The sequence below is a fragment of the Perca fluviatilis genome, chromosome 10 (assembly GCF_010015445.1).
Source record: "Perca fluviatilis chromosome 10, GENO_Pfluv_1.0, whole genome shotgun sequence".
Lineage (NCBI taxonomy): Eukaryota > Metazoa > Chordata > Actinopteri > Perciformes > Percidae > Perca > Perca fluviatilis.
In genome coordinates, this window is record NC_053121.1 from 173099 (window position 1) to 190356 (window position 17258).

Here is a 17258-nt window from a genome sequence, read left to right on the forward strand (position 1 = left end):
TTCTGAATATCTACCACAAAGAATAACTGTCAATTAACAAGCAAGTAATCACTTGCTACAGAAAATACACCAACAGTTACACCTCCTTGCACACCCCTCACTCTTTTGGCAGTAAATCTTCTCTGTTTGTGTGAAGACAATAGCCAGAGGAAGAGAGAGAGAGAGGGAGTGGTGTAGCGAGAGAGAAAAAGAGCGTATGGGAGGGAGGCAGACGAGAAAGAGGCACTGTTAATTGTTTTCCAGAAAAAGGTTGCAAAGGTCTGCACGTTTGAACTGAATGTCACCTCATGTAAATCACAGCCTCTGCGTTGGAGAAGCCAATAACGGGGATAATTAGACTCTCTCCTGCACCGCACGCACAGATCGAGGAAGAACACGCTGCCGAGGAAGAGCGTTCAAACGCAGGGGAAGATTCCATGTGTGATAACCAAAAAACTGAGTTAAATCTGGAGTTTTGAGTGGGAGGACCAAAGGAAAAGACACATAGACAGAGGGGCAGATAGAGAAAGAAAGGGAAGAAGAAGAAGAAGAAGAAGAAGAAGAAGAAGAAGAAGAAGAAGAAGAAGAAGAGAGACACGTGGATGGAGAAATATCAGAGAGACAAACACATTAGGAGACGCAAAAGAAAAGGAAACGACTGAACATTCCTCCCAGCGAGGTCAAGCCACTTGGTAAACAAACAAACAAACAAACGTTAGCAGTACACCCCCCCCCCCCCAAAGGGGTGAGGCGCTGTAAAACAACAAAGTGTCTCAGTCGATCGCCTACGCCTTACTTTGTCTCCCCTCATCAGTTACATAAACACAAACAAAGGCCTTTAAATTCAGCTCGGCTTTTTGAAGTGGAACAGTGACATGTGCTTGGGTCTCATTTGTTGATGATTAATGCAAAGTAAAAAGAATATATTAGAAATGTAAGAATATATCATCCCTTTGATCGAACCATGCTGTTGACCATAATTGTCTGCATGTTGACGTCGCTGCTTTACGTTTAATTACGGCAGAGATAGTCCCTTGAACATTTCCTTTTGTCTGTTAACATCACAGCTCAGATTAGTCAAACTCAATGTCACAAAACTTATATATATATATATATATATATATATTAGCAGATATGAAATGGTTGAACTTTGAAATAATGATACAGTTACTAAATAGCCTATAGGTGCCAGAGTATGAGTGTTCTTTTACGTTTAAAAAAAAGAAAATTTTAAATCTGAAATCAGCAGAAATCTCCCATAATATGAATCAGAATATATCCTATGTTGCAGAGTCCCAAGACCACTATCACACTCCATATCTCTCCCTCCCTGTCTCCCCCATGCAGTGCAGGTTTTCCTTCCATTGTGGCGTATGAAACTGAGAGCGCCGCTCACAGGCCTGGCCAGCGATCCATTCTTCCTGATTGATGGAGAACAATCAACAGACTATACATCTTGCTCGGGCGCAGTGGGTCACTAGCACTCATCCTGGACACCTGGACTTACATCCTGGGCTACAGAGCTGAGGTAAAGTGCTAAAAGAGGGGCCGGGATGGAAACTGGCTGGTAGGAAGTGAGACGCCAGGTTGGGGGGTATATGGAGCTGGCATGAGGCGAACAGTCTGGGTTCTCACTTAGCAGAAATAATCGGTAAACAATGACTCATCAGTGAGGGCTGAGTTTAGGATGGTTGGAAGCTATGCTGCTCGATGACACACCAACTCAGCCTCCTGGCAGAGCAGGCCTGAGAGGAGCTGCTGTGTCTATTCAATTACGAGCAGCAACACAGGCAGCCATGTAACACATTGGCTGTGAGCGAGCACTTAGTGGGCCGTGCGCTCGACTGTCCACACACATCAGAGCTTTGAGAAAACAAAGCATTGCCCATGCCACACACACACACACACACACACACATTACCATGCACGTCCAAATGTATAGCATTACACCGAAAGGCATGCGCCTGCACTCTTCACGCCTCATTTGAAAAGCAAATTGAGCGCATCTTCGAGGGCGAGTCACGGACTAAATCCTGGAAAACGTTACCCTTTCCTCACTCGCAGCACCACACACACACACACACACACACACGTTCATACGTCATACATAAGACCTTTCATATGGTAAATATAGCCTCATTCTATTTAAGTGCCCTTCTATCTCTATCTCTCGGTCCTGCAATTTCCAACACCAAAAATGTCTTAAATAGCTCTCAGAGAAGTAGGACGCTACTCATTTGGGTCAGCTCTGGCCAGCCAAACCCCTTCATTCTGGGACAGAACAAACACTGACACAAAGGCAGTGGGAATGGCCAAGGAGAGCAGCCAGGTCAAGCAGGGAATGTCAAGCAGTAATGACAAAGCAGTTTGCAGAGAAAAAAGAGCTACAACAGCGCTATTTACAGTAGCGCTCGCCAAAAAAACTCCTCATGTCATGAAACCCAGAACTTTTGTTGTTTTGACATTTGTAAATTACATTTTATATGACCTAATAAACTGTTTGTTACCTGCATTCAGCTGGGGAGCATTATCTTAACTACCTATAAAGTGTGATAGCAGCTATGTTAAGTTTATGGGGGAAAGAATTAAAAACACAAATACACACACAAACTTAAGCATTAAAAATACTTATTTCCAGTGTGTTCCCTCGTTGTTTCCTCACCAAAAAACAAAAACAGCTTGTGTTAATTTAATATTTCATTTCATGGAAACAAATCCCTGTTTACTCTGAGAATGATGTGTTCATTTTTTGGTGGGGTGTTCGCAAGTGAAAGTGAGCCAGTTGTTGGGGGTGAGAGTGCTGAAGGTTTGGATGAGATAGAAAGAGGCAGCGCTGTTTTAGAGGCTTCTCGACCTCCAAACTCTCTGCTGTCAATCAGCGCAGCCGTCCGTCCCCTGGGGCTGCGCTTTCCTCCAACCCTGGGGGGGGGGGGGGAGGCACCGCAGGGAAAAAAGAACACAACCAAACAGATGCAGAGAGATGCTGGTCAATGTGAGTGTGTGCGTGTGCTTGTGTGTGTGAGTGTGTGTGTGTTCTTATGTGAGGCAGATTTGTGAGGCAGCCAACACCTGAGGGAAGGGAGTTCTGCCTGCATATCGATGAGCCAGCAACTCTGCCTCTTTGCCCCTCAGCCCTGCACAAACACCATAACCAGCTCAGGGCCAGTCCTTTTCAAAGCCTCACATAACATCTAATGCAGCTGCAGCCCCCCAAGACTGCACAACAGAAACAGCACATCAACGTGTAAAAAAACTAAAATCTTCTTAAAAAAATAAAAAAGAAAAAAGAAGAAGAAGAAGAAAAAGGCTGTAGCGAAAACATCTCTCCTCCCCCAAAGAGAAACACCAAAAGAGAGATTCTGTCTCATGACTCTGTTTCTAGCTTCTCTTTGTCTCGGAGGGAAATGTAAAGCTAGTGATAGGTGATCAGAGACACAATAGAAAACCAACTATGAGAAACAAGCGGAATAAAAGGGGAAAAGAATGACTATCCTGCATAAAATAAAGCAGACCCAGGACTAAGAAGGAAGAAGAAAATATAATTAAGGAAAACCTCAACATTCAGACGTCAGAAACATCAGCAGATACAGTCCAAATAATGTAGGATAGCTGTACTGTAAGTGTGTTTTCACCTTCTCACTAACACAGTCATGGATATGAAAGTGAAACTAAGCTGAGGGGACGGAAGGCACTGCCAGTAAACCACATTAGCATCAAATGCAAATGAGAAGGGGGCTAATGGCTGGACAGGTGCAGACTGGGCCTCTAAATGACACACACGCGCACACACACACACACACACACACACACACACACACACACACAAATGAGATGGATGAATTAAACATGGGTGGGCTCGGCTTGGGGGGCTGGCAGGGCTGACATAAAGTCAATGACATACATTATTCACTAGCGCACGTTAGCCCAGCCAAGGCAACACATGACCTCTCACCCCAGGAAGTGCATCCAAACATAACAACCAAAACAATGAGGGGGTTCCCCACTACAGACGGAGACAACGAGGGGGGAAGTGACCATCAAAATGCATTAGCTTGGAAAATGCAATCCTCAAGACATTGCAAAGTGTACTTGTTGCTTCCAGATGTGTGACAATCTGGTGTAAAACCAAAGCAGGTGTAGACTAACGGCAGGCGGGAGATGAAGCAAAACCTGGTCCACAAGAGCTAACTACCCACCGTGAAGCTGAGAGTCACTGGCTCACAGAACAGGAAACTGTCGGCCATGACATCATCCTCCCCGGGAGGAGCACTTCCTGCCCGACATTCTTCACTCAAGACACACACACTCACCAGGAAATGGCCTCTATCAACACACACACACACACACTCCTGAGGAAATAACCAACATCGATGCGGATACACAAGCACAGACACGCATGCAAGGAAATGGCCCACATCAACGGCGGGCTGCAGGAGTGTGTACAAACGCAAACACACACAAGCACACACTCAAAAACAGCTATAAACCTGAAATAACATTGTTGGCGCATGTAAACTTGACACCCACCACCCCTCCCCGCACTGGAAAGGGGGATCATGGGAAATGCAGGGCTATCCATTGGATCCTTATCTGTAGTCACAGAGTTTCTCTCCCCCCCTGCAAAGAGGCTCTCCCTGCCTGGGAGACACCGTGTGGCAGGCCTGGGGGAGCTGGCCAGGCAGGAAAGGGCCATGGGACACAGGTGGTAGTAGGCAAGCAAGGACACATGGGGCCGGAGGGACAGTCATACCCCCAAAGCAAGTTGGGTTGAGAGATTAGTCCACAATTATATGGATGCAGCAAGTAAACGAACAAAAACTGTTGTATGGTGAGACCCATTTAAGAAAAGCTATGGAGCGAGATAGCAAAGGTGTACACGGGTGAAATGGAAATGTGTTTGTGACTTGAGGCCCATCCAGGCACATGATAGACTGACTAACAGTGGCTGCATATGATTAACCCCACACTAACCAGGAGTGATGGAGAGAGGTGGAAGTGGAGGTATGTGTGTGTGTGTGTGTGTGTGTGTGTGTGTGTGTGTGGGGGGGTTAAGGGCTCCCCTCATATTATCCTGCCTCTGTAAGAGGCTAAAGTGGACCAAACATGTTTCCCTTGGGAAGATACACACTAGCTTCTCACCTTTTAGCTGCTTGCCTGCCCAGTGTCAAGCACAGACACAATGCCAAGGTATCTCTGAATTTCCAAGAAATCACCACATCAGAGGTTAAATGCACAAAATATGGAATGAGTTGTCTTCATCTTCACGACTGACTGATTCAGATCAGAAGGACAATAAAAATCCGAGACAGTCTGAGATGACAATGCTACATATAGTATAAACATGTAGTCCTAAACTATAAACAGCATGAAAACAGGGCAGATTGTGGGGGATGTTTCGTTCAACTTCAGTACAAATCTAAGAAGTGTTCAAGTCCTTTTTGCTATCATAGCCTAAACAAATATGCTTCATAATTAAAATCTGCATCGTATTGCTCCTTGTAGACGCTTTTAAGCCCAAACAAATTCTCCTTTCAACAGGAGGTGAGATAAAGCGATGGGTGAGAGAGATTCTCCCGGTGAGCCAGTACAGTACCCAGAGCGCTGCCGATCCACACTGTACCAGATTTGTTCTCCTAACAATCAAATAAGTTTCTCATTAGCCGACTTTATTTTTTCTCATTCCTGCGGTTTTGCTGCAGTGGCCTGTTTCTCCCATCTTAACGAGAGAGAGCTAATTAGGCAATCAGACCCATTACTCTTCCAGAAGAGTTAGAGCTAGCCCAGCTAATTAGGGCTGTAAAATCTAATCATCTCTGCGAAACAGCAGAGGGCTAACGAGCCCTTATTTAACGAACTAAATAACTTCAAGGCTGGAGAGGGGCTGTTGATGGTATTTCTTTATGAATTTGAAGGAGGGGAACTCGTGGTAATTGAGTCAGTTTCACCCTCACAGTTGTTTGTTTGTTTATGAATCCCTGATTATTACAACTGCCAAGAATATATTGGTACTAAATGAGCAAACGTATAAACCCTCCTCTCCTTATTCCCCTTCAGTCCTCCCTTTAAAGCAAGCCAACTCCCCCATTCGCTCTCCTCTCACCTGACCTATTTTCCTGTCCAGAAAGAGTGCTCGCTGGAGAGGAAAACAGAGATATTGCTGTTGTTTTCCCTCCCCCTGTTCTAATTTGTTGTTCGTTAATGCTGCCCTCACACCTGAGCCATTGGGCGTCGGGGGAATACCGCCAGCGAGCGACTACAACACATGCTCAGTGTGGGAAAGCTGTTCACAGCAGAGATCAGCCTGTTTCACCAAGGTGGCAATGCTCAAACTGAGGCAAACTAAAGGGAAAGTTTAATCGTCGCCAGGATGGCGCCCATAGAAACAGAGGGACAGAGTGCACAGATGAGAAATTCAACAAGTATGCACACACGAAAAACAAAAATCTGAAATATGGCACAGAGTGATGGGCAGGCGTGTTGTAAGAGGCCACGTGGTGGGGTGCAGCTGTCTCAGGGAGCGCTGAGGTGAGGCCTTCCGCTTCACTGGAGCGGAACAGGGGTGGCGCGCACACACACACACACACACACACACACACACACACACACAGGTAAAGAGTAGCTTTTGACAGAGCAGAAGCGAGCACAGGACAGCTGTGTTCATCAGATAGCACAGGTCACTGCCTCATTAACACTCACACAAATACACTCAAATGTGACAAATTCAAATCAGACATAAAACCTAAATAACCTATGATGCACTACGTGATAATGCAGTTGTTTGGAAAGGTTAAATACAGTCAGAAAAGGTGATACCCCATAGAAAAATCACTTCAGCCTGAAATCTGCACTCCAACAATTGGTCAAGTATAAACAAATAATTTCCCTCCCGCTGTTCGTCCACATGTGTGCCATGCACATGCAAACAGCACAGGCCGGACTGTAAATCTACAGGGCTTTTCTTTTTTCAGACTGACCGTAAATCCTGTGAGCTGCTGCATCGGTCAGAGGTAGTTTATGACGGCAGGAGAAAGGTATACACTCAAAGAAAAGTGTGTTTGTGCAGAACTGTGTCTGCCAGTGTCAAAAAGCGGCAGACAAGCTTCAGTATACCACACCCGGCCAAGAGTGAGATTTATACACAGAAACACACACACACACGCCAGGCTGTAGCTGTAACCCTAACTGCTCATCAGCTAAGTCATCAGCCCGACCACACAAACACTGTTTGACCACACTTGAAGCAGAGCTAAACTGCTCTGTGATTGCTCATCCACTTTACACACACACCACTGGAATATTATTTACTGCTGTTTCACACATTTTGCACACACAAACGATTGTGGTTGCTGTGGCCTGCTTTATTAGGCCTGCAGGTTTAGTTTTCCCAGCCCAATCACATATCCAAAATAGCTTTCATCCAGCTTACCCCACTGGAAATATATATACGGAATTTTGTCATCTTTTTTCATTTCTATAGTATGTTTGTGCAACATTTGCTGCCTGTGTATTCTGCACACAGTTCCTGTCCACACCCACAGACCATCATATGTGCTGTGTTTGTGTTTGTGATGGCAGCGCAGCATCACGTCGGCTGAGGTTAAAGGGCAAAGTTTGCTTACCTGTCGATGATGACAGGGTCTGATGGGGTCTCGTTCCTGTTGCCACAACTCTTCTTATCGCAGCATCGACTGCAGGGAGGCGAGAGAAGAGGGGGGTAGAGACAAAGGGGAGATAGTCACAGAGATGTGAACCACAGAGAAATAAAGATAAGGTACATCACAGAGAGAGGGAGAGGAAGTCAGAGGAGCGTACAGGAAAGAGAAAGAGGAGTAAAAGGGCGTGAGACTTTGGCAGAGTTTCAGAAACAACGTCAATTGGATTTCTGCTGGGCTTCCCGAGGTAAGACCGGGGCTCTAGCACTACAGTAGGTGAGATCAGAAGGGTGATTTTAGGAGAAGTTTGGAGGAGGAGAAGAGCTAAAGCGGTGAGCTTGAATGGGGCTGGATACAAACTTGAATTAGCCTCCAGGGCTCAGGTTAGCTCCATTTCTGTCAGACATCACACAACCAGACATCTTATGTTCTCTATTTTTCCTCAGTGCTCGTCCCCTCCCTCTATCCCGCCTCTCTCTCTCTCTCCCTTGCTCTTTCTCTCTCTCAGAAGTGGGTCACAGAGTGGTCCCACTGGACCTGGGGAGTAGTGCATGCTGGGTAGAAGGGGGTTGCATACTGATGTGACGAGTCCTTTCTGAATCATTTGACTGCAGCACAATGTAACAGCGTTGTTGTGTGCCGTCAGCCCCCTTATTTCCCCCAAAAAGTATCATCGTGTCTATCTTTTCTTCTCTGTCTGCTCGTCTGTGTGTACAGGTTGCATGTCTAGGTGTACCTGTGTTTGACTACATGCGTGCATCTACTGTATGTGTGTGTGGGAGGAGATGGAGAAAGACACCAAAGAGAGGGAGAGAAGGGGGGAGACAGATTGACCCCCCCCCCCCCTAATTTCTTGAGTCCCTCAGGACAGGAGGCTTGGAGAGCCAGATCAGTTTTCTGATCTCGCCCGTTTCCTGGAGCATATGAAAACAAGTGGTCTAAATTGGGTTGTGTGATAACCAGGAAGTGGCTACACTTAGCCACCAGCAATTTCTCTAAATCTAACTCTACATGTATTTCTAGAAGGCTGGTTTGTGAGGGACAATCACATGCTGTGTGATGCATTTATTGATTGTAAATGCATGCGACGGCCTGTGAGATCTCTGCTTGCTTTAGAATATTTGACTGTGTGTGTATGTGTGTGTCTACATTTTATGTGTAATCCGAGTCCGTCCCCCTCTGCACATAGCTCACTGTCAGGACACAGCAAACTGCATGTATTACACAGACTAAGGAGGATGGGTTTGAGTAATGAGCTTTTCCTTGTCCTAATTAGCTGAACATGAGAGGGATACACACACATATACAAAGACACATATACACAGACACACACATCCCTACCAAAAGAAATAGGCCAGGGCCCATCTCCCCAACCCACTTTGAGGTAAATTATAAGATTTCTATTGTAATTTAGCAGTGTTCCTCATGTCTTTGCCCCCTCATTACACCAAAAGAGACACCTCCAATGTGAGAAAAACATGTGTCTTGATCCAGACTGTAAAGCATCGGCTGGACCTGTAGCTGGGTGTGTTTTGTCTTACCTGCACATGATCTCATGGGTCAACAGGACCCGACACATCTCTGGGTTTTTATCCTGGCCCTCATAGACAATAGCCTGAAGGATGAAGAGGAAAAGAAATCACAGGAAATTCAAATAACCATGATTTATAATTTTTTTTTATGTGGCATGCTGAAAGTTAAAAAATAAAAGTGAGCCATAATGCAGGGGAAAAGTAAAAAAGAAAAGTGTGTCTTTCATCTGGGAGTGGCGTTGTCTATCTGGCAAAAGTGTGTGTCATGGGAATCCAGTCCTCGTGAACAGGAACGCTCTGTTCTGAGAGAGACAGTAAGAGAGAAAGCCTGTGTGTGCCCGTGCGTGTGTATTCCTGTGTGTGCATATGTGTTTGTGTGTGCACGTATGTTTATATGCTGTGTACAGTGAGCAGTTGGACTGCCAGACTGGAGTATAGTGCACCATCTGGTCCATACAGCACAGCGTCCAAAAATCTAGTCTGGTTACCCCTCCAACCCCACTCAACATGCTCTCCAGGGCTGTGATCACCCTGCACACACACACACACACACACACACACACACACACACACACACACACACACACACACACACACACTCACACACACACACACCATCCCCTCCTACTCATTTCATTCTAAGGCAATCTCTCTTTATACCTAATAGCATTAAAACTGGCAAAACAAAAGACCTGATTTCAAAACAGCGTTGAAGAGGCTTTTCTTCGTATCTAAGTCATCCTAATGGAGAATTCCCTCAGTGTTCGCCAGCCCACATGTGCTGCTCTGTATTTCTTTGTGTGATTGAATTGGCCATAACACACTCTGGGATAGTTTGTTCTGTTTCACATTGAGGAAATGAGGGTCAAGGTCCTCAAAGAGTAAGCTGGTATGCATCACTGTCTATCTCAAACAATAACACTAACACACAACTGCTTCTGCACCTCATATTCACACACCATAGGCGCACAATCACACAGTCTCACACACACACACACACACACACACACACACACACACACACACACACACACACACATATACTGCCTGACGCTTGTAAAAACACACACACCATCCCCACTTACTGGCTGCTGTGCAGAGGTAGACTATGAGGACACATGTCCTCTACTTTTCCGGGCCTCTGTAAATGTATTCCACAGGTAAGACAGGTCGTTTATCAAGCTGGCTGTGCTGTGCTGAAGCTGAGGGTCTCAGACACAGGCATGCAGCGGGGGTAAGGGGGGGGAGGAGGAGGAAGGCGGTTGGAGGTAGGGGCAACATTCAGACCAACACAACCACCGAACTGATGCACAGTTTAATTTTTTGAACCTTCAACACAAACCTCTTACCTGCTTAGTCATAGAGTCAATGAGACGAACATACAAGTCCTGCTCGGTCCTGATCCCTGCAGAGAGACACAGAGCAAGGCTTCAGATGGAACCAGGAGGCTTCATGTCACATCTAAGGCAAAGCTTTCCCCATGCTGGGGGATATTTTAGATCACGGGTTTTATTCATTCTGACTTCCCCTTTGAGGCGCCTTATAGAAACTGAAGGAGTCCAAACTGTTCCTAATGACTTTCAGTATTTGTTGCATGCTGTCAGTTTGCTTAGAACTGCAAATGTTAATTTACTTTCTTTACCCTTGTTGATTGTATCTCTAAAAACATCTATTAAGAACGTAATTGTGAAAATGGACTTAGCACACAGTTTTCTGAATTATAATCAATATAATTGAATTATATATATATATATATATATATATATATATATATATATATATTTTTTTTATATATATATATATATATATATATATATATATTTTTTTCTTTTTATTATTATTTTTTTTTTTAAACGTTGAAAAGGAGGATGGGAAAAATTTTCTTTTGCTTAGTTTGGTTGTTTATTGCTTATTGGAGAAGAAATACATAATAATAATAATAATAATAATAATAATAATAATAATAATAACAATAGCCTAATAATAATAGCCTAATAATAACAATATAATATTGATAATAAAAGTAATGTGTACAACAACATTTGAAGCATTTTCTAAATGACTAATCATTCAGGATGAATACAAAAGAAAAGCCGAGGTGAGCTCCTAAAACATTTGGTTCCTGAGTTGGTTCGGCCTGCTGTTTTATTGCTCCAGAAACATTGTGGAAGCAGAACTCACCGTTACTGTAGAGGAGCTGGAGTCTATAATGGATCCCATTGTTGGTCTTCTCCCCCGTCGTTTCCTATGAACATTAAACCAAACACAGGCGGTCAGAGCAGCTCCTCGTGGGACTGTTACTGGTAACAGGGTAAATGGGATCCCATTTAAATGACTTCGTTATATATATATATATATATATATATATATATATATATATATATATATATATATATATATATATATATATATATATATCATCCACACACACACCAAATAAAGCAAGCAAGAAAGAAAGCTTTTGTTTGTAACTTGAACAACTTTTCATGACGTTATTTGACGAAATATATCCTGTAAACTGAATTTCTCAATAATCTGATATTTTGGAGATTAAAAAAAAAAACGTTCTTTACAATTAGGCCTGTTTACAACTTTATTAACCTGTAATGTATGGAAATTGTTTAGAATGTTACTAAAGATATTTAACAAATTCAAAAAGAATACATTGACGTGTATTAATTATATATTCAATAAATCATGAATCGTGTATGTAATGTAATATTAAAATGTGTTAATAACCCTGACCAACAGTAGAAGGACATTTGGATCTAATCAAAAAATAAATCGGTACTAAATTCTGATGAATAAAACAAGCATTTAAAGTAAAACACACCCTTTTAACGCCACTGCAAACAGATCAATATTACACCTGATCGACGCATCAAACATTAATATTGATGTTTGTTTAGAAAATTAAATATCGTGTCTGACAACACCTGCATGAATAAGGCAACACGCTGTGCTCAACTGTCATAATAATATCAGTCAATAGCCTATTATTAGTGCGGGTGCAAAAGTGTTCCTGCGCTTGGTTTACAACTTTAAGTAAATTAGTTTAAAAATTGATTTCGAAGGATTTGAAATTATAAAGAAAAGCTAAAATAAACAGAAGTGTGTACATCTTTCATGAAAAGCACATCTAAAAAGCCTCCAGGATCCATGATCCCTGCTGTGTGCGTCTGGTCATTTATCACTTTGACTTAACAGTCCAGTGTGTCAGGCAGCAGTCCATCCGCTAAAATGCACGCACTATAGCTTATTTGAAAGATTTTATTAAAAAACTATCACGTGGTGAAAATATTTTTTTGTGAAATGTGCAAACTCACCTTTTCCTTCTCTACAAAGTCAATGTAGGTGGTTCTCTCTATTTCTACCGGCTGACCCTGTCGGTCGTATAAAGCCAGGACGAAGTGGAAGAAGTTGGACTTGCGAAGGTTGGAGGGCGGCTGTTTCTCGAAGTGTGCCCGAGCAAGACCCACTCCGCTGCGGACACAAGCACAAACCAGCACCATCCACCACGAAGGCAATTAAAATAAATGCATTCAATACAAATGCAACATGACACATCTGCTTTTAAAATTAAATCTACAGTCGCTTATGTTTCAGTCACTGTCCATTTCAAAATCCCCACATGCAATTTAATTTAATGCGCACAAACGCCCATTACAGTTTAATTAACAATACAATAAAATATTACGCTATAGGCCTAAAAGGATTAATTATGCTAATTTATATTACAATCATAATTTGGAAAGGGCAATTGCTTTCATGATAGCAGAGCTGCTGTCTATAGAAGTGTGATATTTAATTTTAAACTTGACGAACTTGTTTTATAGTAAATCATTTTATTTTATCGTTTTAGAGAAAAAAACTGCTGAATTCAAGCTGGACAAAAATAATAGTGTATGCAAAAAGTACCTATACCAAAAAAGAGGAAACTACCACCGAAGTAAGGTAACGATCTTAAACACACTCTTACAGCACACTTTCCAAAAGACCAAAGTTAATCCAAGCCTACATTTAAACCCTGCAAACCTAAAAGTGCTTGGAGTTCACTGTGCTTTCAGTTCAGAAATATGCTAAACCACCCGGAGCCACATGCAGTATTATCATGTTGGAGTTAGAGCTAAAAACTTTAAAGCCAGCAGGAACAGTGGTTATCCAACTATACGTCCTCTGGGAACGCGTGCTGCCCCAAGTGATGCTTTAATACCGCAGATTTGAACGTGCTCTCCCCCGGTCTCCACGCCCCGGTGCAGCGCAGCGCCAAGGCCGCCTCAGGCTCACCTCTGGGCGGCTGTGTTGGAGTCCAGCACTCCGGCGCCCTGCATCCATGTCCGAACCGCGTTCATCCCGGCCACCATGGGCTCTTCTTTCATACTACTCCCACTCCTCTGGATGCTCTCGTGGATGCCAAACATCAAAACGAACCTTCACACTGTCGCTATCTCTCTCTCACTCTCTCCCCTCTCTCTATCCTCCTCTCCTTGGCTCCCTCCTTTCTCCTGCCTCCCCTTCCTCGTCTGTTTGATCGCTGTCAGAGGAGCAAAAGTGGCGTGGTCTACTTCACTTGGCGTTTAGTTGCGCGTGTGTTTCTCAAAGTAAACAAGAGATGCGACATGTGGAAGGAAAAGGGGAGCTGTCAGCATCCAGGGTTAGCTGCACCTCATGTCAGCGACTCCACAAGAAAAAGAAGGGGGAAGCAGCAGCTGTGAAGATGAACAACGTTGAGAGCGATGAAAGGGGAAGCGCAGGATGAGAGGCTGCGCTGAGTTGGCGACAGTCCCCCGAATCAAGGTGCAGCTGATAAAAACACAAGCAAAAGGTTGCTTTTATTGCAACACACAGTCCACAGTGAGAAAGAAAACCAAGGAGATGAAACACGTTTCACCCTCCTTCGCTCCTTCTCTTTAAAGTATTCTCCTCTGTTCAGATGAATGAAACGGAAGATTACGCGCAATTAAGAGGCAGTCCTGGGCAACAGCGACTCCGCTCCTCGTCAGCTCGTGCTCAGCTCCTGCTCGGGTGCTTTGCGCTCTATTCTTCCCTGAGGAATCACTTTAGACCATCTCTGGGATGCCAAACAGGAGGGAACTAGTAGGTGAGGGAGGCGTGGTATAGAAAGCGAGCAGGAACGCCCCCAAACACAGTTAATAACACGGACAATCAGCTGTCCACCAACCCGAACCAGCACGCTGCTCGCCCGCCTGCCTGCTGTCCCCGCCCCAGCCACTTAGCCAGAAGCTGTGCACGGTGTGCGCACGCTGTGTGTGTGTGTGTGTGTGTGTGTGTGTGTGCGTGCGTGCGTGTGTGTGTGTGTGTGCGTGCGTGCGTGTGTTCTGCTGTGTCTTTTTGTGCATGTGTTTAGAGTTGACAATTAGCGAATATTCAAGACTATCAAACATGCAGTTTGCCTTCTGAGATGAAGGGGCAGAGTGAAGAGGAGAGCCGGGCTGGCTGTGCCACAGACATGGTCTGTTTGCTGCCTTGTCACTCTAGCTGCAGATATGAAATTGTGCCCGCAACTGTCTGCAAAACAAGACGAAACAGAATTCGATCATGTTTGTCAATGTTTACACGAGCACCAGATAAGGCAGATTTGTGCCTCATTAGTATGTGACAAAAAAACATGAACAGCACAATCAGAGGAAACCATTTGAGGAATAGTCGCACCACTCACATCTGTGCACATTTAATTGTGCGTATGTGTCACATTAATTCAACACTAACAAATGTACACCCGTGAATTTCCCACATTGCGCATGAATGTTTCTTTGAAAGAAAAATACAAAAAGCACGTTATTTGAACATTTGAAATTAAATGTAAATGTTGTGTTTTCCCATAAGAACTGAATCAACCGTGTTGAGCAGTCCAAGTGCTCATTCAGAGTATCAGCTCTTGCAGATTATGAGCTTAAGAAAGTTTCAGCTCACAAAAAGCCTGGCAGCCACTGCGCACATTTTTCTGTTACAGCCCGATGGTTTGAAATTAGCTTTGATTAGATGCATTACATAAATCTTGCGGGACTAAGTGCTGAATCCAACATAAATATGAGGATTATAGCTAAACTGCACTGTGTCCCGCTGTCCAAAAATTGCACAATAACAGAAAAACAAACAACACACAAACATGTGAAATAAAATGTGCATGCATGGTTGCTTACAGAGCCATGAAACTGCACGGTGGGCTCACATGCATGAAAAAACTGTAGAGCCAAGTCCAGCTTGCAGAGAGTGAGCATGTTACAGCTCTCCACATCAGTCCTGGTTTCCCCCCATCATTACAAAGTCATTTCTAAATTGTCAAATTTAATTGTCTGGGGGCCATCTGTTCAATAAGTACTGTTTGGTTAATTATAATGAAATGGAAAGAATGAGAGAGTCAGTTTGACCGTTTGTTTTATCAGGGGGCATCTTTGAAAATTAAGATTTTATCAGTTTGACACATTTATGTTGTTGGGAACACAGATTAGTAAAACTGCACAATTAAGAACACAATTTTGTGAAATAGAATTATATTTCTGTAATTCTAATAATCTAAAACGAGTTTTACTTTCATTTTTAACAATTATACATTTCTTTGAGTTACATATCATCCTCCCCAGTGCAGCCAGCAGTAATAAATGCCATAAACGGTCAAGGTTGGACACCACACCCCCGCAATCATCTCATCATTGTTCATAGATGTTTATTTATGTCTCCTGCTGTGGGAGGAGAAATGTGAGCACCCCACCACGTGAATACACGATATAATACATAGTGATAAATAAAAGCAACGTGAGATAAAATGTCTCTCACACTGCCTCAAACACACAGGCAGACAGACAGACAGACAGACAGACAGACAGACACACACACACACACACACACACACACACACACACACACACACACACACACACACACACACGTTCAGCGCTATCCTTCAGCACATTTGTTTGATTGTGGCCGGCTCTCTCGCCATGATCCTGTCTGCCTTGGTCGGCATGCGGGCCAGCGCGAAAACCCGAGCCCCCCAGCCCCCCAGCCCCCTGGGGTGGCATATATTTATATCCCCGAGTACCAACACACACTGTTAGCCCAAATATCATCGTCTCAGTATCCAAAAACAGAGATGTCAGTTGGGGCCTGATGATCCAGCCATGTTAATACTGTGATTTATTAACTCCATGGCACCCAGACATAAAGGTTTGCAAAATATCTCCGGCCATTATGCACAGGCAGGAATGCGCACGCCATGTAAACCATGTAAAAGCGCGCGCTTGTGTGTGTGTGTGTGTGTGTGTGTGTGTGTGTGTGTGTGTGTGTGTGTGTGTGTGTGTGTGTGTGTGTGTGTGTGTGTGTGAGACTTCCATTCAAGTGTCCACATATGGGAAGGCTAGTAAAAACTCCGTGCGTTATAACTCTAATAGACATTTTGAAGTAAGTGATCAGAAAGGAGTTGTAGACGCTGCAGTCCGCCACCAGATGTTCTCTTAAATCAAAAGGTTGGGCTGATGATAATAATGGCCTGATTGAATTGAAGACTCATAAAAATGACTAGTTGTAAAAACCAGGCATATGCTTATGAGAATGGGCCTTATGTCTAACAATATGCTATCTAGTCGACATAAAAGAAGACAAATATATATGTTAATCATTTAAATATGTGGACAAGATACAAGCAGAATATAATTTCTTTGATACCTACATTAAAAAACAATGTTATCATGAGTGTATAGTTTCTAAAACATGCAAGGAAATATTTTACCACTACTAAACTGAATAAAAAAAATACAATTTAAAGATGAAATAAGAGGCAAAAAGATGATAAATAGTTTGTACTTATGGTTATACATAACCAATTGTAATCAATTATTTTTCCCCTTCTGTGCAGCACATATGTGGCCCTTCCTAATGATGACCTCTCCTATTTTACTGGTTGACTCGGAGAAACACTTCCTGTATTTGGTGCAACGTTGCCATCTAGTGGCTTTAAACGACTAAACGGACACTGTTCCTTGTCCACTTTAGATCACTGGTTTTCTCAAATGTAGCACTTGCATAGTAAGTGGAATGCAGATAAATGCCATCTGTCCAAGTTGCTGTTTCTCTG

The 17258-nt window shown here is 43.5% G+C and overlaps 1 protein-coding gene across 4 annotated transcripts in view; it reads right to left on the minus strand.

The window, feature by feature from the left end:
• Positions 1-14252, minus strand: part of ebf1a (EBF transcription factor 1a) — a 53835-nt gene extending 39583 nt beyond the window's left edge. Inside the window, exons 1-6 of one of the 4 annotated variants that reach the window (XM_039813783.1) lie at positions 13451-14249; positions 12490-12646; positions 11345-11408; positions 10513-10568; positions 9173-9246; positions 7599-7667 (exon numbers count right to left, since the gene is read on the minus strand). In XM_039813783.1, the coding sequence (XP_039669717.1) occupies positions 7599-7667; positions 9173-9246; positions 10513-10568; positions 11345-11408; positions 12490-12646; positions 13451-13584 (554 nt within the window). In that variant the 5' untranslated portion in view covers positions 13585-14249. Of the gene's footprint in view, positions 1-7598; positions 7668-9172; positions 9247-10512; positions 10569-11344; positions 11409-12489; positions 12647-13376; positions 13399-13450 lie in introns of those variants that run through there. The other 3 variants (XM_039813785.1, XM_039813784.1, XM_039813786.1) reach the window with 3 other exon arrangements.
• Positions 14253-17258: the final 3006 nt, after the last annotated feature.